Source organism: Oryctolagus cuniculus, chromosome 20 (genome assembly GCF_051225735.1).
Source record: "Oryctolagus cuniculus isolate XC-2025 breed Fujian yellow rabbit chromosome 20, ASM5122573v1, whole genome shotgun sequence".
Taxonomy (NCBI): domain Eukaryota; kingdom Metazoa; phylum Chordata; class Mammalia; order Lagomorpha; family Leporidae; genus Oryctolagus; species Oryctolagus cuniculus.
This window is the reverse complement of record NC_142886.1, coordinates 18262402-18288073: the sequence shown is the minus strand read 5'-3', so window position 1 is coordinate 18288073 and position 25672 is coordinate 18262402. Positions and strand designations below refer to the sequence as shown.

Genomic DNA, 25672 nt, shown 5'->3' with positions numbered 1-25672 from the left:
CATCATATTTATGCTACATATGTGACGTATCTAGGAAAGTGGGTAGCTCACAGATAGGTACCACGTTTGTCTTCCACTCTATGTGGAAGACATGAAAAGAATAAGTACACATTTTAACTTAATAAATTTCTAGCAATATAAAACATAAAACTCATATTTTAACTTTGGGAGGGAGATTAGGATTCCTGTTTGCATCTTAGAGTTTGAGTTTATGATAATCATTTTTAAATTTTATTTGTTTTCATTTTATATGAAAGGAGGAGAAGAGAGAATCTTCCATTTGCTGGTTTACTCTCTAAATGCCTGCAAAATCCAGGGCTGGGTTAGGCCAAAGCCAGGAACCTAGAATTCAGTCTGGGTCTCCCGCCTTGGTGGCAGGGATCCAAGTACCTGAGCCATCAGCTGCTGCCTCCCAGGGTGCACATTAGCAGGAAGCTGGATTGGAAGCAGAGGAGGTGTGACTTGAACCAGGCACTCTGATATGGGAGGCAGGCATCCTAGATAGTGACTTAACTACTGTGCCAAATGCCTGCCCCTAATATTAAACTTGATTTTTTTTTTCAAAAGTTTACGCAGAGACTTTCTACATAATCGTAGATTGGTCCTCTCAAGGGGAAGTCTAAACAGTAAAAACCCCAAGGGCAGGAACCAGAGCATATATCTTCATTTTGCCCATCATCTAACATGGTGCTTTACATATAGTATGTATAGTATGTATACAACAACACTGGTTGTCTGAAACAGACACAGCCTAAATCCTAGCCCTATTTTTACCACTGACCTTTTGGAAAAGTAATAAATATCTTTTATTTATAGTTTATGATTTAGTCCATCTTTTAGAACTATTGACCACTATTAGGAAGAGAAAACCTATTCCTTACCCATTTAAAAAACCTTGCTGCTAGAGCTAGTGCCACAGTGTGGGAAAGCCTCTGCCTGCAGTGCAGGCATCCCATAAGGGTGCCAGTTAGAGATCCAGCTGCTCCACTTCCGATCCAGCTCTCTGCTATGGCCTGGAAAGCAGCAGGAGATGGCCCAGGTCCTTGGGCCCCTGCACCTGTGTGGGAAACCAGGAAGAGGCTCCTGGCTCCTGGCTTCAGACTGACCCAGCTCCAGCCACTGAGGCCATTTGGGGAGTAAATCAGCAGACCGAAGATCTCTCTGTCTCTCTGCTTCTGCCTTGCTGTAACTCCACCTTTCAAATAAATAAATAAATAAATATTAAAAAAAAAAAAACTTGCTGCCATAATATGGCCCTTACTCCTTGTCCATAGCTGATTAAATCTATAGTAGGCTCACTACTCAGGGTATGTAAATAAAGTCGCTCTCATTTAGAATTCGCACTTAGGGGCACACAGACTGGCAGTAGGGGGCTAAAGATTTTAATGTCAGAGCACTAAACCAAGGCTCAGCTGAGTTTCTGAGATATCCCAGTCGCTTTCTGAGGCCAATATGTCCAACTTCTCCTTGAATTCTGAGAGGCCACATCCCTTATATTCTTAAAGGAAACACATTCACTTTGGGGGAAGCAACAGAAATGAACTAAAGCTTATCTAAGCAAGAACCTGGGGCAAGTTACATCTCTAAACAACAGTTTCAACACATGTACAATACTATAGCTATAGGTTTTCTTTTTGAAAGACTTATTTTATTTATTGAAAGACAGAGTTACAGAGAGAGGTAGAGACAGAGAGAGAGGTCTTCCATCTGCTGGTTCTCTCCCCAGATGGCCACAACAGCCAGACTGCATCGATCCGAAGCTGAGAGCCAGGAGCTTCTTGCAGGTCTCCCATGTGGGTACAGGGGCCCAAGGACTTGGGCCATCTTCCACTGCTTTCCCAGGCCATAGCAGAGAGCTGGATCGGAAGAGGAGCAGCCGGGACTAGAACCGGCGCCCATATCGATGCTGGCGCTTCAGGCCAGGGCTTTAACCCGCTGTGCCACAGCGCCGACCCCAGCTATATTATAATTTAAGGAAAAAAGGGTCCTTGGATTTGTTAGTTCAAATTCTCTCCCACTCAGGAATTCCTTTGGCAAGCTCTCTAAGGGCTCATGATAACAACTGTTTGAACTGAAGAAGTCAGTTTTAACTGATCCTTTTTTTGATAGGGTTAAAACTATATTTGATATTTGCATGTAAGTGTTTAGATACATGTATGACTTTTTTCTGATAATATAATTAGGAAATAAGGAAAACCATACGGGCAATTTTAAAGAAGCTGTTATTGTAACACCAGCTTACATTCCAGGGAAGTTATGCTATTTTATACTCCTAATTGGGGACAGGTATTTGAGAGTGCCTATCACATATACAGCAGTAGACATGATCTCTACACAAAATAAAATAAAATAAAAAATAAAAAACTACACTTTCATGTTGTTTTTTAATCTAGGTTTTGTATGGCTTTGGAATTAAATATATTCTATATTAACATATTTTAAATATGTAATTATTTATTTATTTACTTATTTATTTAATAAGGCAGAACAACAGAGAGAGAGGAAGAGACAGCTCTTCATGGACTGGCTCACTCCCCAAATGGCCACAACAGTCATGTTTGCATCAGGCTGAAGCTAGAAGCCAGGAAACTGCTTTATACTCACTAGATTGAATTCAAGTAAAAAGGCAGGCAATACCAAGCGCTGGTGAGGGTGTAGAGCAAGTGGAACTCTCCTAACTGCTGGTGGAATTACAAAACGGTGTGACCCTTTTAGAAAACACTTTGGCAGTTTCTTGGAAAATTACTCACTCACTATATGACTCAGCAATTTCTCCTAGATATTCACTCAAGAGAAGTGAAAATATATCCCTATAGAAAAATACGGGTGCAAATTACAAGTACCTTTACTCATATCTCTAAAATGGAACTTAGCCAAAATGCCTATCAGTGAAGCAGATACAGGGACAAATTCTACTTGGACAATGGAATTCTGCTTAGCAATAGAAAGGGATGAACTGATGCATGCAATAACAAAGGACAACTTAAAAATCATTGTGCTGACCACGTGGGAGACCTGGAGGAAGCTCCTGGCTCCTGGTTTCAGATCACCACAGCTCCGGCCACTGCGGCCATCTGGGGAGTGAACTATAGGATGGAACACTTCTCTCTCTGTCTCTATCTCTCTCTGTAACTCTGTCTTTCAAATAAATTTTTAAAAATCTTAAAAAAAATCATTGTGCTGAACAAAAGAAGATGGATACAAAAAGTGTATGTACTGTATGATTCCATTTTATGAAATTCTTGCATGGACAAAACAATCTACTCTGATAGAAATCTGGTCAACTACTGCCTGGGGACAGGAGTACCAGGAAGATGGAAAAGTTTATATCTGATTGTGGTGATGGTTACAAGGGTTTATACACTTGTCAAAGTCAATGATATTTATGCTGAAATGGGAATTTTACTGCACATGAATTATACCTAATAAAGCTGATTCTTTTTTAAATGAGTTGGTACAAATATGGTGATGAAAGAAATTATCTCTGCATCTAGCACCATCTAACATATTTCAAACCATCATCTTCAGGAATGAGGAATGCCAAAAAAAAAAAAAAAATCATTGTAACAGCCATGAAAGAATACCAAAAATAAAATTCTAAATAATTTCTTAGCCATTCAGACCATTCACCCTGCCTTTTGTCTTTAATAAGTTATATTCACAGAAAAAAAGTCATTATAGTTTGATAAAATTCAAATGAGATAACCTTAGTTTTTTTATGTAAATAAAATGAGCTAACATCAAAGAAAAAAAATCATGGAAGGAGAATGGCCCATCATTTGTTCTACCCCAGGACAAGTCCTGACAGTTCTACAGAGCGTGGGAAAGACAGCTGCTCCCTGCAAAGAACAAGCTGCCTGGAGCACCTTTCTTTTCTCTAGACTCGTGAGACCAGCAGTCAGATGACAGGTATATTGGAAGTCCAAGTCCCCTCAAGGTGACTGATCCTCTTTTGTTCTGAATCCTCTACTCTCAACTCCTTATTCTGTACGATGCTATGCACCTTCCAGGGTCTTGCTCAAATTCTTTCTTAATCCTGCTGCTGGCCGATGCTGATATGATTGAAGTCATTAGATAGATTAAAATAAATCTGGTGGAAAGGATCCTCACATAAAACCAAATTATTTTCACATGGGATGTTTTAGCCCTACGTAGGAAATACTCATTGGATGTTCAATTACATTAAGTGAAAACTTTGTTTTCCCTATTCTTATGTTACCATAAACTCAGGTCACACGGAACTTCTAAAAACTTTCACTGTCTTATTTCCAGCCATCCTTTGGAAAGGAGAATTAATCAGAATAGAAGAGTTGGAAAAGAACTTTAAGAACTTCTTGTCTATTCGATAAGGTCAGGTGTCAAAATCAATTATAAGTCACAATTTATCCCCACAAATGACTAAAATACTGTTAATGTTTTGACTAATGTTTGTATAATTTTATTTACCTCACAGTAACCAACACGCATTCAGAGAAAGGAGTTGCAGCTCACGGGAAGCAAGAGAGAGGCTCACGTTTCTTTTAGCTCACAACTGCAGCCTGCAGCGTACCTCTTCCTGGTATACCACGTACACCAGGAATCACTGTGGCAACTGTAAAATCTAATTAAAACTAAAGCTTTCAAATTAGACTCATATTCTTCCAGCAAAGTTTAAGTATATTGATGGAAACTTGTTCACACGTAACAACCTGTCATGTGTTTTGTGACAGAAGTAGGGTTAGGAACACTGACCTACTCCAATTGCCTTAAAGACAAGAGAACAGGTTTATGGTTCTATATAATTAGCTTAAAAAGCGACTGAATATTTGGCTACACCTGCATGACTTCCAAAAGCTTGTTCTTCCTCTGACAATATCCCACCTTTCTGTCACCAATCCTACAAGATATATCCCCCCCCCTTTTTTTTTACATGCAGAATGGACAGTGAGAGAGAGAGAGACAGAGAGAAAGGTCTTCCTTCCATTGGTTCACCCTCCAATGGCCACTGTGGCCGGCACACCGCACTGATCCAAAGCCAGGAGCCAGGTGCTTCTCCTGGTCTCCCATGGGGTACAGGGCCCAAGGACTTGGGCCATCCTCCACTGCACTCCCTGGCCACAGCAGAGAGCTGGCCTGGAAGAGGAGCAACCGGGACAGAATCCGGCGCCCCGACAGGGACTAGAACCTGGGGAGCCGGTGCCGCAGGCGGAGGATTAGCCTATCGAGCCACGGCGCCGGCCGATATATCCCATTTTAATTCGGTTTTTCTTCTCTATATTTGCAAAAATTTTAACGCATTCTAAAACCAAAAAGAGGAGGACTCTAAAATCACTACAAAATAAAAGGTTTTGACATTCAGCATTCGCAACTCAGTGTTTGTATGGGACAGAGAAGCACAACAAGATAGACATGATATTGTTGCTGCTCTAAACGCAGCAGTGATCCGAGGGACACAAGATGTGTACAAGTGAGAGTACTCATGAGAAATATGTTTAATACTAACAATGTCAAAATAAATTCTTAGTCAGAACATTGGGAAAAAAACTCCTTTGGGATGAGGAAACAGAGTTCCATGGAAGAGCCTGCTCATAGCCTTGGCTTTAAAGAATGGGTAGAATTTCACTTTGCAAATATGCAGAGGGGAGCCGTGACTGGCAGATGCAACAAACAGCAGAAGCAAAGGGATTGAGCTGGAAAATAGAGAAGTTTCAGGAAATGATGCAAATCCACAATTACTACAGTGACATGTGCATGAGAAGGCAAGCATTAGAGAGAGCAGTGGGAAACAAATTGGAAAGGAAAGGTAAAGGCAGGCAATTGTATTTTGAAGGTCATGTAAAAAGTCTAGGCGTGGATAAGAAAAAGTTTAGAATTACATAATCAGATCTTGTGAAGCCGACCACAGTGCTTGGAAGATGGAATTACAGTAGGAGGAAATTCTTACATGGAAGATTAGTTGGCTTTGTAACAGTCCAGGAGCCCGTATTAGACTTCAGTTAGGGCCGGAGCACTGGAAATGGAAAAGAAGTGGGCATGTGTTTGGTGCAGTTGTTGGGATGCCCACATCCCATAGTGGAGGACCTGGGTTTAAGCTCCGTCTCTGTTTCTGATTCCAGTTTCTGGCTAATGCACATCCTGGGAGGCAGCAGGTGATGGCTCAGGCATGGAGTCCCTATCACTCACGGGCGAGACCTGAACTGAGTTCCACTCTCCTGGCTTCAGATCTCCCTCCCTCTCTCTCTCTCTCCCTCCCTTCCTTTCAAATAAATCAAAATAAGTAAATAAATTAAAGAACTGGAAACAAAGTACGAAAGGCAGAGGCAAATCAAATTGGGATCATGCACAGCTGCTGTCGAGGGGAACCTGAGACTGACTTGGGCTCCCTAGGAGAGGACACTGGCCAGGAGAACCCGTCAGAGAATCAACAGATGGGAAGGTAAAGGCTTTCAGAAATTAACGGTGACTCTGTTTGGGATAAGACAAAGTATTATTTTGTTAACTGCTATGTTTTATGTCTGTTGCATGATATTTCTAATGCTGGCATTAGAAATAACTTCAGTTGCCAAGTGTGAGGGAAATGATACACCTATATATTACTGGTAGAAGTATAAATTGGCTCAACCTCTTAGGCAGTTTCACAAAATCTATCAAAACGTAAAATGCACACAGTGCTTTGATTAGAAATTCCATTTCTCAGAATCCAGCCCACAGAATTCACATATTTACACAAAGATTTTATTTAAAAAATTTTTTTCTGAGAGGCAGAAAGAACAACGGAGAGCTGCCATCTACTGGTTCCCTTCCCAAAGGCCTGTAATAGCCGGGACTGGGCAGGACCAAACACAGAGTCAGGAACTCAGTCCAGGTCTCCCATGCGGGTGGCAGAGACCCAACTACTTGAGCCATCATCTGCTGCCTCCCAGGGTCTGCTTTAGCAGGAAGGTGAAACTGGGAGCCAGGGCTTGAACTTGAACCCAGGCACTCCAATAATAGGATGTTGCTTCACACCTTGGCCACCCTGTACTCAAAAAAGTGAAAGGATATACATACATTATTTATCAATAGCCAAAATTAGAAGGAATACAAATGTCCACCAATAGAGTTAGGTTAAATACATGATAGTATACAGATACAATAGTATACTGTGTAAGCTTTTAAAACAAATCAGCTGTATTAGTGAAAAAAAGCAAGGTACCAAAATTATGCATGATATGCAACTAACATGTTCAACTAAGAGTGTAAAAGAAAAGTAGATACACACATCTTCGGAAGCATCTTTGGAAACTGGTAACAGTGCTTGGAGAAGTTCTAGGGGATTGCATGGCAAAGAGCCTTGAAAGCAAGCAAACAAAACATGTGCATGGACTGCCTTTTCTACTAATTAAACTGGAAAGCAATTGATGAAGTTACTGTTTTCCCCACCTGTGGTTGCCCTCTAGTGGAAAGGCCAAATAAAAAGGGTCAAAGGTGTATGACAAAATACACAAAGGGCACACAAAAGTCAGAAAATTGGTAAATCAATTGTGCATAAATGATCAGATTATACTCCTCAAAAGTCATTCTAGCCAAACTGAGTTAATTAACAAAGAAGCTTTTCTTAAAATGCACTCTAGCTAGAACTAAATATATCATAAATTGTTGAGTTCCACGCCAACTTTTCACATATTATTTCCCCCATCAATTACTAGTGCTTACAAAAATGTAGAAGAAAGACAACTGAAAAGTAAATTATGTGATAAGAATTAAAAGGCCACAGATAACTTCAAGTTGATAAGATGGCTGATTTTATTATCATTTAAATATTTCTTCACTATTAGCACAATTTTTTTAGATAACAAACTTAAAAGTTAAAAGGAAAAGAAAAAACTGGCAATTTTTCTAATAAGAAAGGGCATGTATGTCTATGAGACTGAACAAATTTTGATATGAGATGGAATTTTGATTCTCAAATTCTGTTATTTTTTCAGATGCTTGCAAATACATTTCAACATTTTATAAATTAAATAGAAATCCTCGGACTGCCTATATTTATAATCTGATCCTATTTTCAAATACTATCATCTATATCTAAATTGACTTGTGCAAGAATTTTCAGAAAATTCTACAGAACTTTGAACAACATTATATACATGGGCACTTTTTTTTTTTTTTTTGACAGGCATAGTGGACAGTGAGAGAGAGAGAGACAGAGAGAAAGGTCTTCCTTTTGCCGTTGGTTCACCCTCCAATGGCCGCCGCGGCTGGCGCGCTGCGGCCGGTGCACCGCGCTGATCCGATGGCAGGAGCCAGGAGCCAGGTGCTTTTCCTGGTCTCCCATGGGGTGCAGGGCCCAAGCACCTGGGCCGTCCTCCACTGCACTCCCTGGCCACAGCAGAGGGCTGGCCTGGAAGAGGGGCAACCGGGACAGAATCCGGCGCCCCGACCGGGACTAGAACCCGGGGTGCTGGCGCCGCTAGGCGGAGGATTAGCCTAGTGAGCCGCGGCACCGGCTTACATGGGCACTTTTAAAAGTTCATGAAAATAGTTATCTTTGAAAATTATGTATGGGCCGGCGCCATGGCTCACTAAGCTAATCCTCTGCCTGCGGTGCCGGCACCCCGGTTTCTAGTCCGGTTGGGGCGCCGGTTCTGTCCCGGTTGCTCCTCTTCCAGTCCAGCTCTCTGCTGTGGCCCGGGAAGGCAGTGGAGGATGGCCCAAGTCCTTGGGCTCTGCACCTGCATGGGAGATCAGGAGAAGCACCTGGCTCCTGGCTTTAGATCAGCGCGGCGCGCAGGCCACAGCAGCCATTGGGGGGTGAACCAATGGAAAAGGGAGACCTGTCTCTCTCTCTCACTGTCCACTCTGCCTGTCAAAAAATAATAAAAAAAAAAAAGGCATGGATTTTAAATTTATCTTTTAATTCCACTTTCCCCGAACTTCTTCTGAAACAGCCTCATAGTTGTAAATACATTACTTTTTTTTTTTTTTAATTCACTAACTCCATTTATTTGAAAGGCAGAGAACAGAGAAAGAGAGACAGACAGGCTCAGAGAGAGCTCCCATCCGCTGGTTCCCTCGCCAGATGTCCACAACAGCTAGAGCTGGCCAGACCAAAGCCAGTCTATGTCTCCGATGTGTATGACAGAAACTCAACCACTTGAGCCATCACCTGCTGCCTCCCCAGGTGCACATCAGCAGGAAGTCAGAATGGAGAGTGGAACGCAGGCTTGAACCCAAGCACTCTTAGATGGGATGTAGGCACCTCAAGTGGAGCAACCCACACCAAACACCCACTCTGAAGGTACATTTGAAGTCTGTAACTGGCATTTAAAAACATATTTGTTTAATAGTTTACATAATATACAATACACTCTTAGAGGAGGGAGAGAGGGTGAGAAGCATCATCATATCCTTAAACGTGTATATCTGAAATACATGAAATCGTTCTCTTTATATAAATAAAAAAAATCATGAAAGCCAACTCTGATGATTGTGGTAAAAAGTCCAAAGACCGCTGCAAAGAACCATTACATTTTCTCTTTAAAGGCTTTTTTTCCCCCAGTGATTGCTTTTGCCATTAAATAAGATTAAACAGATTTGATCCAACTAGCGTCATTTGCAGCATCAATGATTTGGAGCTTACTCCACCCAAATCAATAGATATATTTAAATATGTATATATTTCTCAGCAAATAATGCCAGGCTTTAGAACTCAGCAGAAAGAAAAAAAGAGGGGGGGAAGGGAGATCCTTGTCAATGCAAAAGGGTAATATAACACACTGAGGGCCATGGGAGCAGTATTTCAAGAGCACAGAAAAGGTCATTGAAGCCAGACTCAAGGGGGCCCTGGGTGCTCGTGCTCTGAGTCATTCTTGATCCTGGACTCCCAGCTGATCTGTGTGACCAATCCCACTTGGAAGTGATGGTGCGCAACTGCCAGGGCCAGACCCTTGATGGCTCACTCTAAGGACAGCCAGCACTAAAGCCAGCACCAGCTTGCAAAGTGAGCCAGCATGCAAGATGTCCCATCCTCAGAGGACTGGAGCTCTGGCCAGCCTGCAACCTTAGGAGACGGTCATTGCCAGAAGCACCCAGCCAGAAACCATGAGGGTGATACATATTCCTCTTGCTTTCAGGCACTAAGTTTTGAAGTTATATGTTACACAAGCAAGAGGTAACTGAAAGGCCGGCGCTGCAGCTCACTAGGCTAATCCTCCGTCTTGCGGCGCCGGCACACCAGGTTCTAGTCCCGGTCGGGGCGCCAGATTCTGTCCCGGTTGCCCCTCTTCCAGGCCAGCTCTCTGCTGTGGCCCGGGAGTGCAGTGGAGGATGGCCCAAGTGCTTGGGCCCTGCACCCCATGGGAGACCAGGATAAGTACCTGGTTCCTGCCATCAGATCAGCACGGTGCGCCGGCTGCAGCGCGCCAGCCATTCTGTATCTATTTTTCCATATTGAACTTGTAGCCACTACCACATGCTTGTTCTCATTTAACAAATCCTGCAGGAGTGAAAATCCATGGATTTATTTATGCATTGAAATAGAACAAGAATATTCAAGAATCTTCATGATACTTGCTGATCCGCAAATAAAAGGTAGTAATTTATATACTTTATCATTAAAGGCAAAAAAAGAAAAAAAAGAAAAAGCATCTCCCTAAAAGCGGCTCTGAAAAGAACTTAAAAATTAACGCTCACATATTCAAATTAGCTGTATTGAACAAGTCATATTTAAAAAAAATATTAGAGATGAAAAGGACACCAGAGAACACCTGGAACAATGACTTCATTTTAATAAATGTGTAAACCAAAGCTTAAAATGATCACATATTTAGACCAGTTTTCTGTTCACTTATCAGGAATGTTAGTTTATTCCTAAATTGTTGAGTCTAGGGGATGAGTACAATACACTATTGTCACTGCAATACAACGAGCTCTTCAACCTCGTCATAAGGCGAGAGGGAAAAGACAATTAAAACAATTAAAAACAAAGACTGATTCAAAAGTGAAATCTCACAGTATTTTAACACAATGAAATCCTACCTGATTGCAAAGAAAAATGGGGAGAATATGACCTGATGGAGATGATTTAAGGACGCATTAAGTTTAAAAAGAAAGTGCAGAAGAATATCAATCTATGCCATTTTGTGTAAATAATAAACACAATAAGTACATGCTCAAATCCAAAATACATAAATATCTAGAAAAAAAAACACAGGAAGGAGAAAAGAGAAACTGAAGAGACTGGATACTTAGAGGTGACATAAGCGGAAAAAATGTAGGGACGAGAATGGAAAAGAATGAGAGAGGTGAGGCTTATATTAAGTATACTTTATTGTACAGTTCTGATTTTTGCAAAATTGTTGATGTTTTAAACACACACAGTCAACAAGGATGGGAGTAAATGCTATAAAAAATAAATATCAACAAGGACAAATGAATAAACCTTATATTTCAAGTGAATGATTTAACCACCCATGATGCCGATAAGTAGGAAAGGAGACTACAGATTAGAAAACTAACTCAAGGACCCACTCAAGAAAAAAGAACCTGTATTCTAAAGGTCTAAGAACTATTCCTCCAGCTTCCCAGTTCTGAAAGGACTGTTTTATTAGAGAACTAATCAACATTTAAAACACAAAGCCCACAGCTCAATCAAACATCAAGAGAAGTAATTATTCTTTCCAACTAAATGGGCAGCAGAACTTATTCTCTTTTTCAGAAGATGCAGATCAAGCTTATGCATGTTAAACACAAATATGGCTACCTGAAACACTAACGGGCAACAAGATAAGGAATAAATAGCAGTTTGCTATCCTTGTAACATAAGTCATGGCAGGGAGACATAAAAGGAAGGTGCCAACACAGAAACAGAGTAAGTGACAAAAGGTGATAAGGCAAAAGAGTCAAGAGTAGGGAAACAAAGGCTGGGCTGAAGGAAAGACTATAATTGGCAGTAATGAGGCCGACTCCTGGGTTCCATCCTCTCACTTGACGGCATAGCAGGTGAGCGTCCTCATCGGCTAAAAAAACGTAATATTCCATTTCAGGTACAGAGCACAGCACCTAACACATAGTATATATTAGACACAGGAAATGTTAGTTATTACTATTATTGTTGATTAATAGCATCCACGCTGGACCTAAGAAGAAATGTTAATTTGAGAGATTTCTGGTATAGGATGTTCCAGATGTCAAAATGCTGCTCGTGACTTATTTCCTTAAGATGGGACAACTAATATATGTGATAGTTAACGTTCTAATTTCCCTAGAGGCTGAAGCAGAGTGAGATGAGGAGAACCCAGATCTGCCGGTCATCTTCAACAAAATCGGAATCTTAATTTGTTCATCTCATGTAACTTGCCTACCTGTGTGTACCATTTACACCTTAAAAATGCATTAAACCTTAGCAGTTTCCTTCTTAATTTTGTAAGCTATTAAGTTGACTCCCTTTACGTTACTCTAAAGAAACACTGAGCTACCAGAAAAGAAAAATACATGATTAAATATCAAATCAACTTGAAAACCCTGTTCACTCTCTCCAGTAAAGAAAAATTCCATTAGTAACTAAAATAACAAAGTCTCACATTATGAGCAAAGTGCAGGAGAGAGCACTCTTGTGGTAAAGTCTTAAAAATGTGAAAATTAGAGTCCCGGCTGCTCCACTTCTGATCCAGCTCCCTGCTAATGTGTCCGGGAAAGAAGCGGAGGATGGCCTGAGTGCTTGGGCCCCTGTACCCACACGGGAGACCCAGAAGTAGCTCCTGACACCTGGCTTCAGCATGGCCCAGCCTCAGCCATTGTGGCCATTTGGGGAGTGAATCAGCGGATGGAAGATTTCTGTCTCTTCCTCTCTCTTTCTCTCTCTCTTTCTCTCCTCTCCAACTTTGCCTTTCAAAATAAATAAAATGTTTTTAAAGAAACTATTCAAAATGTGAAAATTCATCTAGCAACTTCACTTCTAGGTGTTTATCTGCCAAAATAATCAAGGCTGTGCATAAGAATTTACCCATGAGAACATTCCCTATAGCACACCTTTGATAGCAAAAAAAAAAAAAAAAAAAAGTACTGAAAAGGAGGAAACAACCTAAATTTCAAAAAATGACACTGAAATAAATGATGGCAAATTTGTTTAAATATCATATAGCCATTAAAAATCATGTTGAAGAAGAACTTAGTAGGACAGAGAAAATGTTCAATATGTATTTTTATTTAAATTTAAAAAGCAGATCTTCTTTTTCATAAATTTCTTGGGTATTTTTATGCTTTAATTTTTCTATATAAACCTTAACATTACTTTATCTACTTTTTAAGAAAACTGGGATTCTAGAAGTCTGGCAACAGCTTCCTTTTAGCTTACTCTTAAATATTTCAAAGATTTTTGGCAACTGTGAAGGAGACAGTTATTCTTTCTGTTTACTGCTGGTTATTTAATGGTGCAGAGAAAAGCTATTTATATATATAAATATTTACTTGTAAATATATTTGCAAATATATATATTTGATAATTCAACTTCTAATCAAATTTTTTCTACTTAATTCCCTTCCCTTGTTAATATTTCTCCTACAAGGGCTGGCACTGTGGCATAATGGGTAAGGCTGCTCCCTGTAGTACAGGCATCCCATATGGGTGCCTGTTTGAGACCCGACTGCTCTACTTCCAATCAAGCTCTCTGCTGTGGCCTGGGAAAGCAGTGGAAAATGGTCCAAGTCCTTAGGACCCCACATTCAGATGGGAGACCCAGAAGCTCCCGGCTCCTGGCTTCAGATCAACCCAGCTTCCGCTGTTGCAGCCATTTGGGGAGTGAATCAGGGGATGGAAGATTTCTCTTTCTCTCTGCCTCTGCCTCTCTGTAACTCTTTCAAATAAATAAATCTTTAAAAAATATTTTTCCTACAGTTGCCATAAGCATTCTCTTGGAAGGATTTTAATAGAAAAATACACTCCCTTCTCATTTATATCACTAACTATGGTATACTTATCTATGACTCAATGGGCCTGGTAAATATTTAGAGAGACACACAGCTTGTTCATGGGTATGCCTAAAGAGATGGTGGAAAGTGAGGAAGGAGATGGAAGGTAAATTTCTTCTCAAAAAAAATTTGCATTTTTTATAGGGACACTCAAAAAAGTCAGAGTTATGGAGAAAGAGGGAGAGAGAAAGAGAGATATCTTCCATTTGCTGGTTCACTCCCTAGATGGCCCCAAAGCCTGGGCTGGACCAGGTCGAAGCCAGGAACCAGGAGCTTCATCAAGGTCTCCCACATGCGTTTCAGGACCCAAACACTTGGGCCATCTGCTGCTGCTTTTCCCCAGGCACATTAGCGGGGAGTTGGGTCAGAAGTGGAGCCACCAGGACACAAACCGGCACCCACATGGGATGTCAGCATTCTACTACCCCACAATGCCAGCCAAAGGAATCAGTTTTTGAAGGGTACTGGCCTTACTGTGATGGCCTCTGTGATGACAGTTTGTAATGCAGTTGAGAAAATAGGTTCCATGAAATCATGGCTTCATCTGTATGATGCTGTCTTACTGTCTTTCGGGGGAAGTACTGAGAAAGGAAAGACCTAGTTGGACGGAATCAGGATTATGCGACAGGATAAAGAGGACTTGAGGGCTAGAATGCTTTGAATAATTAAAAAGCAAGGATTCTCTAGACCTGTGAGAAACTACAATTAAAGGTATACAAGTAGAAATACATGCCCAAAGGAATTTCATGCTAAAGTGTACCAGCAGGGTGCAGGCAAATCACAGAGGCCCCTGAAGGACTAGCTGAGAAATGCAGTCTCCATTCTCAAGGCATTCTCCAGTAGGAGAGTGACAGGAGGAAAACACTTTAGAAAGACAAAGCTGGAGATGGCATGTAAGAGGATGAGGCATGGAGGAAGAAGCAAGGGGGCGGATTAGCAGGCTGACAGTCACAAAGGCCTGGATTGGAATCTTGCCATGGCAATGGACACACAAGGGCAAAACCAAGAGGTATGTTGAAGGATTGTTTGGCAACTCTTGCTATAAAATCTCAGAATCTTTATAGCAGTTCCAAGGAGGCCTGGGACCCACCCTGGAGCCACCACCAATTGCCTGCCTGGAGGGAAGCTGGACGCTTGGAACCTAGAAGGTGAAGGACAGGCAAGGAGTGACTCAGAGGAGGTCTGGGGGAGACGCTCTGGGGCTGGTGGACGCGTTGGGGCCCTTAGTTGAATGGGTTTTCCTGGGCACGTGTCAGTACAAACTCTGCTCCCTCCACTGTGTCCTGGCATCTTTACAGGGAAGAGCTGGCCTGGTCCTGGGCCTCTAACACTATCAAAGTCTCCAAGCCACTGATTCCGGGTCCAGTGCTATCATATGAGCTCTGGGTAGGCTGATCTCAACCTCTTATTAAGCACCTAAAGAATGTTTTGATTACTCACGGTGTAGCTATCTAAATATTGTAAAATTCAGTCACTCCCTTGTATATTTCATCTAGGCGTTGGAGGAGTGAACACCCAACAAATATTTCCATATCATTTTCAAAGCAGACTTTCCTCTGATAAGACTTCACTGTTTCAAACTTGTTGACACACTAAATGCTGCAGATAAAATTTCAATTAAAAATAGTTCATTCTTTAAAGAGGTCAAGTTCCTCTTTCTTCCCTCCAAAATAAAACCTCAAGAAGACAGAGCAAACACGAGAGAGCCCACACTCAAGCTTTCTGGTTTTCTTCACTGTGGTCTCCATTCCATTCATACATTGAAGCCCACTTAAAGAATATTCACCCTCACCCACACATAGAGTTTCATAACACACATTCGCCATACATTTTGGAGAGACCTCTCGCATGGGTGCATTCCAAAAGTGTTCACAGCAAAATAAACTTACCTTTAGCTCCATTTCCATGAACTTTCTGAAGTACTTTCATATTTGTTAAATAGTTAACACAGTGACTGGTGTATTAGAATTGTCAAAATGACTACATAAAGTACTAGTTGATGAAAACAGCAGCAGCCCAAGGAAGAGTTTAGTCATCATAGGAGTTCAAGGACGTCAAAGACATGGGAAAGATTAGACAGAATTATACGAAAAAGCAGTCATTCTCTCGGGGTGATGGTGTGACAGATGATGCTCTTTCCTCTTTATTTTTCCTTTCCTCATTCCTTTCAAATTCTGTACAAAAGATACTTGCTTGTTTTATGGTTATACTTTGAAATTTTCTAACACTAGCAAAATTCTGAACAGAATGGGTGGTAGAGGGATTTATTGTCTCTGGTAAGTGGAAACCCACAATTTTCATTCTCTCTCTGTTCACTTTGTTTTAAAGATGGTTTCTAAAAAAAAAACTTTTTAATTTATTTGCAAAGCAGAGACACATAGAGAGCTCCTATCCACTAGTTCATTCCCCAATAGCCTGGACTGGGACTGGGCTGAGACCGGGACTTGGCATAGGTCAAAGCCAGGAGCCAGGAATCTAACCTCTACAACACAATCTCCTTCCCACAGGGGTGGCAGGGACATGACAGCTTGAGCCATCACCACTCCTCTTAGGGTCTGTACTACCAGGAAACTGGAATCAGGAGCGGAGCTGGGGGGCCCACAATGTGGCATAGTAGGTAAAGCTGCTACTTGCAGTACCAGCATATGGGCTCTGGTTCGTGTCCCAGCTGCTCCACTTCCAATCCAGCTCCCCGCTAATGGCCTGGGAAAAGCAGTGGACAATGGCCCAAGTGTTTGGGTCCCTCTATCCATGTGGGACACCCAGATGAAGCTCCTGGCTCCTTGCTTTGGCCTTCCCCAGCCCTGGCTGTTGTGGCCATGTGGGCTGGAGAGTGAACCAGCAAATGGAAGATATCTCTGTCTCTCCTTCTCTCTCTATAGCTCTTTTAGATAAATAAATAAATAAATCATTAACAACAACAAAAAAAGGATTGGAGCTGGGTATCAAACCCAATAACTCCCTCGTGGTTCATAGACATCTAACCACTTGGCTAGATGCCCACCCATCTCTGTTTTTTGTTTGTTTGTTTGTTTTTGTTCTTATTTATTTTATTTAAGGTATACAAATTTCATGCATTTCATATATATAGGTTTAGGAACATACTGATACTTCCCACCCTACCCTTGTCCCACTCACACTCGTACCCTTCCTCCTCCTTCCTCCCTTATTCCCTCTCTTAATTTTTACAATGATCTACTTTGAGTTTACTTTATACTCATAAGATTAAACTTATACTAAGTAAAGAGTTCAACAAATAGTAAGAAAAAAAGCACTGTTGCTCAACATAGAGACAAGGGCTATAAACAATCATCAGATCTCAAAATGTCAATTCTTTAAATTACATTTTTTGGGGACCAGCTCTGTGGCATAGCAGGTAAAGCTACCACCTGCAGCGCCAGCATCCCATATGGGCACAGGTTCAAGTCCTGGCTGCTCCGCTTCTGATCCAGTTCTCTGCTATGGCCTAGGAAAGCAGCGGAAGATGGCCCAAGTCTTTGGGCCTCTATACCCATGTGGGAGACCTGGAAGAAGCTCCTGGCTCCTGGCTTCAGATCGGTTCAGCTCCTGCTGTTGCAACCATGTGAAGAGCAAACCAGAGGATGGAAGACCTCTCCCTCTCTCTCTTTCTCTACCTTTCTCTGTAACTCTTCTTCAAATAAATAAAATAAAATAAATCTTAATAAAAAAAGAATACAAATTTTTAATGTAATAAAAAGACTTAAGGTTTCTATTTAAAAGTAAGCTTTTTATTTATATAGCTATAAATAAATAAAACTTACTTATGTGGTCCATATTATAATAAAAGCCTCCTGAAGTGAGTACATGATGTGAGCATGCCTCTTAATGGAAACATGGGAAATGCTAGAATCCAAAAAAGAAAATTCCAGAGCCCTAAGAGCCTTTCTTTAAAAACACTTTTAAAAGTACAGTTGCCATAAACACATCCAGTGAGCTTAAACTGGACCTCTAAATAATTTCATCTGATTTATGGAGAAGTGTCAACAATCAGTCCAATTTAAACTGAAAGCCATAGAAAGCATGGGTGGTTTTGAAAGTTTTGCAGAGCAATGCTCTAAAAGGTTACCAGATGAACCAACCGTGCCACAGAACCTTTTTCTCTGCGACGGACAGGATATTCTGGGATCTCCAGGGGAGGAGCCAGGACTGTGCAGGTCCTGCTGCTGCACCCGAAGAGAAAATCAAGGAAAGCCTCCACTTCCAACCCGAAAGAATTAAAGTACTGAGGGGCAGGAGTTTGGCCTGGCGATTAAATGCAGTAGGGAGGCTTGCATTCCCTTATCAGAGTGCCTGGGTTCGAGTCCTGACTCTGTCCCAGCTCCTGACTCCTGCTTCCTGCTAACGTGCACCCTGTGGGGCAGGCCTGGTCCACCCAGTTCCAGCTGCTGTGGACATCTGCAGAATGAACCCGCGAATGGGAGACCTCTCTGTTGCTGGCTGGCTGGCTGTCTCTCTCCCTTTCAAATAAACAAATTTTTTAAAAAGCATCAAAATATTTATATTTTAAAACTTAACGTTGTAAGCATTATAAAAAGAAAAGACTTAGAGATTTTTTTCAATGACATTAAGCAGTTAAATCATCATCCCTGAGGGTCTGCTCACCTTGCTCTTTTCCCCACCCCATAGGACACCCTGGCTTCTCCCCAACTCACTAACATCTACTGTAAAACTGTAATAAATACAGAACTACAGTATTTTCCAATTATTGTTTCATTTTTACTCCTGAGAACGCTTCGCTTATGGATTTTAATTTCAAATGCAGATGTTCAGAGCATTTTATGTTTCTCTCTCTAAAAAAGAGAACTTGTAAAAACTAAATTGAGTTCCTTTTTACCTGTATGCTCCTCATTGGCATGTTTCCTGTAAAGTTAATGGTTTTTTGGCAGAAAATATCATCCACTGCTCCTGGATTATATATTCAGACACAGAATTAAACACTCTTCCCTCACACTCAAAAATTAACCAAATTAAATTTGGTAACAATTTTATTCAGCCCTTGCAGTGCAAAAGGCTCTGTGGGAAATAAGAAATATGTAAAATAAGAACTGCTGTTAAAATGTTTACCCAAATTTTCTATTATCCAAACCCAGGCCAGCCCTCAATAATATAACAAGTCATTTCCATTCTCTAAAAAGCAATAGCATCAGAGTCATGGGATCTACCCTTTCCTGCCTGCTGCAACACAGAATACATCATGACTGCTAGGTAAAAATAACATGCAACAGTGTTCCCACGGGGCATTATAAGCACCCACTTATTAAACCAGGAAGAAGGGGAAGGCAGGAAGGACAAGTAGAGAAAGAGGTGCAGGGATAAAAAGAGAAGAGGCTAGCTTTTCTATAAGGTACCTGTTCAAGATAGCCAATAACTAAATTGAAGAAGAAAAACGTGGATTTTTTCCTGGTGACCTAAACCAGTATGGATCTCTGAAGATCACCTGGTCTTCACCAACCAGTTAAGTCAGCGTAAGGATATAAGAGTGAGGACTCAAAACAGATGTCGCCGCGTTGGCATTTTATGCAGTTTGAAGACCTTCTGGATTGAGAGAGAAAAGAAAACCACCAACCCTGGCCCAAGGATCCTCACAATATGCTTACATCTCCCTCCGTTCCACCCACTGCAGTGGACATGAGACTATCACTCTGTCCTTGGGCTGGGACTCATCTGCAGAATTCAGAACTAGAATTCACACCCAGTTCCTACCGGGTGGTTTCAAAATCATCTGAAGAGGAGAATGTCCTCGTGAATGTGTTTAGAATGCTTCTGCTAGGTGCTTATCAGCACTGCTGTCTTCCCCAGGACACAGGCAATCAAGTTGCTGGTATGGCTTTTTCTGGGCCAGGAACCGAAGATGGGAAGCTACAGTAAACAAGAAGAAACCTGTTTTTATCATCAGGCCTTGCTGTAGCCTGATGGGCAAGAGTTGGGTGCCATATTTAGCCACGTCCTTTCCCGGTGCTTTTAAAAGTTTACGGCCTCGTTCTCATTTGTAAAGTCTCAGCATGCTTCCTTCTTTACAGCCTTTCCTATAAACTGTAATGGAAAAGCTACCTCATGGCACTTCATAGAACTTTAGTCCTCTCCGGGGTTTTGTCATCTGTGGCAATCTGGCTCCAGAGCCAAGGATCTACCTTATGCTTGAGTTCTTTCTTCTCTCTCTCTCTCTCTCTCTCTCTCTCCCTCTCTCTTTTCTAATTCCAACTTACTTCTCCAGAACAGAGCTGCTCCCTCTACTCACTCACGGAAAACTGTTTTTTATCATTAATTTTTAACTTAAGCACTGGTCCCAGGCTGCAGACCACTACAACCCTTCTAAAGATTTGCATATCAAGCCACAGGAGTCTGGTCTGCTTTAGTGGAGAAAGTGCTACAGACCAATGTGGAAACAACTACTTAGTTCAGTATTTCAGGTTCCAAGTCTTCAAGAAAATATCTGGGACTTGAATTCCATTTTTCTTCTCATCTAAGAAAACCTTAGTACTAAAAATCTATCAACCTCCTAATATTTCTCAGTAAGTAAATATCTCTTCCAAAACTGCGTTCTGATCAGTTGAATGTGAATGAATCACCAACTGAATCTTACCCAAGTTATTCCTGTACTATGATTCAAATGGAAGAGCTTGGCAAAATGCATCTTGGGATCTGCCAAACATTCGAAAACAAAGAATAACTCTAGGATATTCTACCCAGCCCCCAAAAGCCAACGGGCCACCTCTGTTTGGGAATGCCAGCCTGTCCCCGAACACCTTCAGGCTCCACAGTCTCAGTCCTCAGGTGCAAAGGTCAAGAACCAAGAACCAGAGGATTAATAAAACCAAGCCCTTAGTAAATAAACTTCAAACTCCTAAGCACTGTCAGAAAGATTCACACGTAGTTCATCTGTTGAAAGAAGTTTTTTTCTTTTTTTCCATTCAAAGAGCATTTTAGCCTTAGGATTACCTTTCATTCAGCAAGGATCACCTACACTCTGACTATTGTGGTTATTAGAGCAAATCACAGGGTGTTGAGAACTTGGCTTCCTCCATCTTAATAAAACAGTTCAAATCCTAGAGGCAGTTAATCCCTGGAAGGCTTTGTGATCCCAGCCCTTGACATGTTTGATAAATATGGAAATTGTAAAATGTTCTGACTTGTTAAAATTTTTTCGGCCTCCTTAACATGCTCTTTGGCCCCAACACGCACAGAGTGCTGACTTGGCATGCCTAGCAGCCCCCATCACCTTCTCTATTGTGTATACGTTGACAACCCCTGCAGCATAAATAAGTCACATTTGACAAAGCAATGTTTATTCTACACTCTAAGAGGGACTCTCCTTTTCTCAAGGAAACAAAAGTATGGCAAAGGGGAGGGGAGAAGGGTGTGTACAAAAAATGTGGCAGAAAGGAGGAAAATTAAAAAAAAAAAAACATTCATTTCTAAATGATTGCAAAATTGAAGACCAGGAGGAAAAAAAAAAATCTGGGTCGAGGAGAGGTGTGAGTCTACAGCTGGCTGATAAATCTTTAAGAAATCTTTGTCTCTTGCTTTGCAAAATGAGATGAATATAGTTTTCTTTTATTACCTTCTATAATCCAAATGAGTCAACTCCGTTTAAAACCATTCCAAGTTAAGAAAATAGAAAACTATTATAACCTGTATCTGGCCACTATGAGCAAGAAAGCAAGCTCTGGTCTCGTGAATAAATCCAACTCTACTCAAATAACTAACCACCTTTGAAACCCAATAAACAACCACATAAACACCGAAAAAGGGGGCCTGTAACTGTACAAATAGCATGTAGTATCTAGAAACCCTGCGGGGAGACTCTACGAAGAAACCACAAAGACAACACACAGCTGAAATGCTGAGGACACACTAGAATACCCTGAAATCTACAGACAGCTAACATTCATCAGTCATAGACATTACAGATGTTACCAGACTCAATCATCAAATTGCCAACACGTTGACCATTTCCAGAGATTGTCTGAATGGGATCTCCTGAGGCTGCTGTTTACATTAAACTTACAATAGGAGAGCAACAGCAACACTGAGGAGCAAGCTAGAATGAAAACGGGGCTCTCATGGGAACAGGGGTAGACACAGCTTAGTAAAAGGAAAACCAAGCACCACAACACCTGAGTGGTAGAGAGCTGCATGCAGAAGGAAGAGTCAGAATGCCACACCTCATATTAACACCATCCAGGAATAACTGAGAGTTAGCCATGGGGCTGCAGACTGTCCCCAGTGCTCAGGTTTGTGGTAAGCCAGAAAAGAATGACCAGGCTGTGCCAAAGGGCTGGAACTTAATCGGTGACTTTTGGAGAAGGAAATAATGAGAGAAAAGAATGAAAATACTGACCCTCTCAGCCTAGTCTTGACACCACCAATTAAGAAAAGGAGAAAGGAGACAAAAGATAACTTTAGGAGAGACTATTATCTCCTACCTTCCTATCAATACCAACTTTCTTAAAAATAGTTGTAACTCAAAACAGCACGGCATGAAGAATACAACATGAATAGAGAAAAGGAGACCAAACCAATGACCAACTCATTGGCCTCTTCTCTTTAATGGGAAGCAGAAAGTCTGGGTCTAGTTCAGGCTTCTCTAACTTCAACGTGTATCAGAGTCATCTGGGGATCTTGTTAAAATGCAGATTTTGATTCAGGAAGTCTGGAATGGGGCCAGAGACTTTGTGTTTCCAACAAGCTCCCCGGTGATGCTAATACAGCTAAGAGTAGCAAGGGTTATTATAGATCTTGGGCATATAACTTCTGGCTTCCCTCATGATCCAGTACAAGTCATTCCTCTGATGTTTCAGTTTAGTCACTAATTTTTATTTTTAGAGATCATTTATTTGAGAGAGTATGTGCACTCCTTTCCACTGGTTCATTCCCCAAATTTCCACAAGGGCTTCTGGCTGGAGCTGAAGTTAGCAGCTGAGAATTCAATCCAGGTCTTCCCCACGGGTAGCAGAACCCAGTCACCTGAGCCATCCCTGCTGCCTCCTGGGATCTTTTTTTTTTTTTTTTTTTTTTTTTTTTTTTTTTTGACAGGCAGAGTGGACAGTGAGAGAGAGACAGAGAGAGAAAGGTCTTCCTTTGCCGTTGGTTCACCCTCCAATGGCCGCCGCTGCAGCCGGCGCACCGCGCTGATCCGATGGCAGGAGCCAGGATCCAGGTGCTTTTCCTGGTCTCCCATGGGGTGCAGGGCCCAAGCACCTGGGCCATCCTCCACTGCACTCCCTGGCCATAGCAGAGAGCTGGCCTGGAAGAGGGGCAACCGGGACAGAATCCGGCGCCCCAACCGGGACTAGAACCCGGTGTGCCGGCGCCGCAAGGTGGAGGATTAGCCTATTGAGCCACCCTCCTGGGATCTTCACAGCAGGAACTGAACCAGGCGCCAGAAGCAGGTGTGGAACTCAGACACTTGACTGTGCCACTACCTTAAAGAGGGGTTAACCCTAGGCCAAACTCGTGCCCCAGGTTCTTCACTTAGTAAATGGAAACAGCAATGCTTATTAACGTACAACACTGACATTTGGAATAAACAAAACTGTTTAGCCTTATGTGGAGCTTTGACTATTCCTATACTACTTCCCAAAGTGTGGCACACATACCAACAGTGAGACACAGGGAAACTTTTTAAATTTGTAATTGTTAGAACAGTAATATTTTAATAGGTATTAGATAACTGTCATCTTGGACCTAATAATCCATGGGTATAATCACTTAGGACAAAGCTAAGTTTAAAAAATAGTCAATTAAAAAACTTACTAAGTAAATTAAAATACAAGAGGTATGTGGATATCAGAAAAATAATGAGTGATGTTCTACTGACTAATGTTTGGGAAAAATCAAATGGAGGGGATCAAGCTCTTTGAAGTCAGGGACTTTGCCAGATTATCTTTATTATAAGGAGCAGGTATATGATGAAATTCTAAGTGCATTTCAATACCTTTTGATCATTCAAGTCTTACAAACCACTCATTACCCAAAAGATATGCTTGGGGTCAGAGCTGTGATACAGTGAGTTAAACCACTGCCTGCGGCATCACCATCCCATATGGGTGCTGGGTTGAGTCCAGCTATTCCACTTTCAATCCAGTTCCCTGCTGATGCATCTGGGAGAGCAGCAAAAGATGGTCCAAGTGCTTGGACCCATGTACCCACGTGGGAGACCTGAATGAAGCTCCTGGCTCCTGGCTTCAACCTGACCCAGCCCTGGCCATTGCAGCCATTTGGGAAGGGAACCAATAGATGGAAAACTTCTCTCTCTGTCTCCTCCTCTCTTTCTCTGTAACTCTCCTGTTCAAATTAAATAAATAAATAAATGTTTATATATATTCTTACCCGTACTTACTATGTATGAGATTAAGGAAAATAAGTTCTGTGGAATACAGTCAGTTCCTCTTTGATACATTAACCAATCTAAACTACATTCCAACAGTGGAATAAATAATACAATTATTCCCCCAAGAAAAGGAAAGTTATGGCTTCATGTATACTGTATTGTGATATCTCTCTTTTTTCCACAAAAGCTTAAAATATCATTCTTAGGTGTGGACAAGTGAGCACTTTACAAATGAATCTGTCTTTTTTTTTTTTTTTTTTTTTTTGACAGGAACAGTTAGTGAGAGAGAGAGAGAGAGAGAGAGAGAAAGGTCTTCCCTCTGTTGGTTCACCCCCCAAATGGCCGCTACAGCCAGCGCGCTGCGCCGATCCGAAACCAGGAGCCAGGTGCTTCCTCCTGGTCTCCCACACAGGTGCAGGGGCCCAAGCACCTGGGCCATCTTCCACTGCCCTCCCGTGCCACAGCAGAGAGCTGGACTGGAAGAAGAGAACCAGGACAGAATCCAGCCCCCCAACCAGGACTAGAACCTGGAGTGCTGGCGCCGCAGGCGGAGGATTAGCCAAGTGAGCCATGGCGCCGGCCTGAATCTGTCATTTCAGCAGCAAGATCCACAGCAAAGAGGAAGTCTGAGGGCACGTATGAGTTAGAAAAGAGGCAGCAAGTTTTGAAAATCATGCTACTCAAATTGCTTCTTGGCCTTCTGGCTAAGATCAAGTGCAAAAGAGAACCATTATAGGGTGCCTCATGTATTTAGCATCTGATGTCTGATATACTTGGAGCAACATATTCTTATAATTCTGCTGTTGAGCATTGATGGGTTTGCTCTACCCATTGAGTAAAAAGAAAATGAATGCAAACATATGCCAGAACTTTACTTGTGCACTTGTCTATGACATGAACCACTTCTCCAATGAACTGGATAACAGGTTTCAAATTCTGAAAGAATATTTTTTTAGGTATGCTATTCACAATATAATAGCTATAGGCAAGATACTTCAAAGTTTAATGCACATTATTGACATTATCTCCATCACTTTTTAAAGTATAGATAACCAACAAAAAAATAAATCAACTCCTGATTTGTTGTGTTTGCTATTTTCCATGGTGCTCATACTATGGGTATGAGCTACCAACATGATACCCGTGAACATGAAGTTGTAAGGAGTTGTACAGTAGTTTATGCTGTACGTTACATAGTATTTCCAGGGACAGCAGACATCTATGACCTCAAGAGCACCGATCACAATAAAATGTAGTAACAAATAATTATAAAGAATTAATGGGTATTTATTATCTTTGTTTTTAAATAATGTATTTAAATTTTAAGTTTGTATAGTTTAATATTTAGTGGTAACCAGTCCTCAAAATTTCTGAAAATGTCATCATTAG

The 25672-nt window shown here is 41.4% G+C and overlaps 1 protein-coding gene across 33 annotated transcripts in view; it reads right to left on the bottom strand.

The window, feature by feature from the left end:
* The window catches only part of RAD51B (RAD51 paralog B), a 657779-nt gene that overhangs the window by 432097 nt on the left and 200010 nt on the right, over nt 1-25672 (bottom strand). Inside the window, exon 9 of one of the 33 annotated variants that reach the window (XM_089322164.1) lies at nt 19603-19809. The exons of the other annotated variants lie outside the window; for them this stretch is intronic. Within the exon in view, the coding sequence (XP_089178290.1) occupies nt 19717-19809 (93 nt within the window). The 3' untranslated portion in view covers nt 19603-19716. Of the gene's footprint in view, nt 1-19602; nt 19810-25672 lie in introns of those variants that run through there. 33 annotated transcript variants of the gene reach the window in all.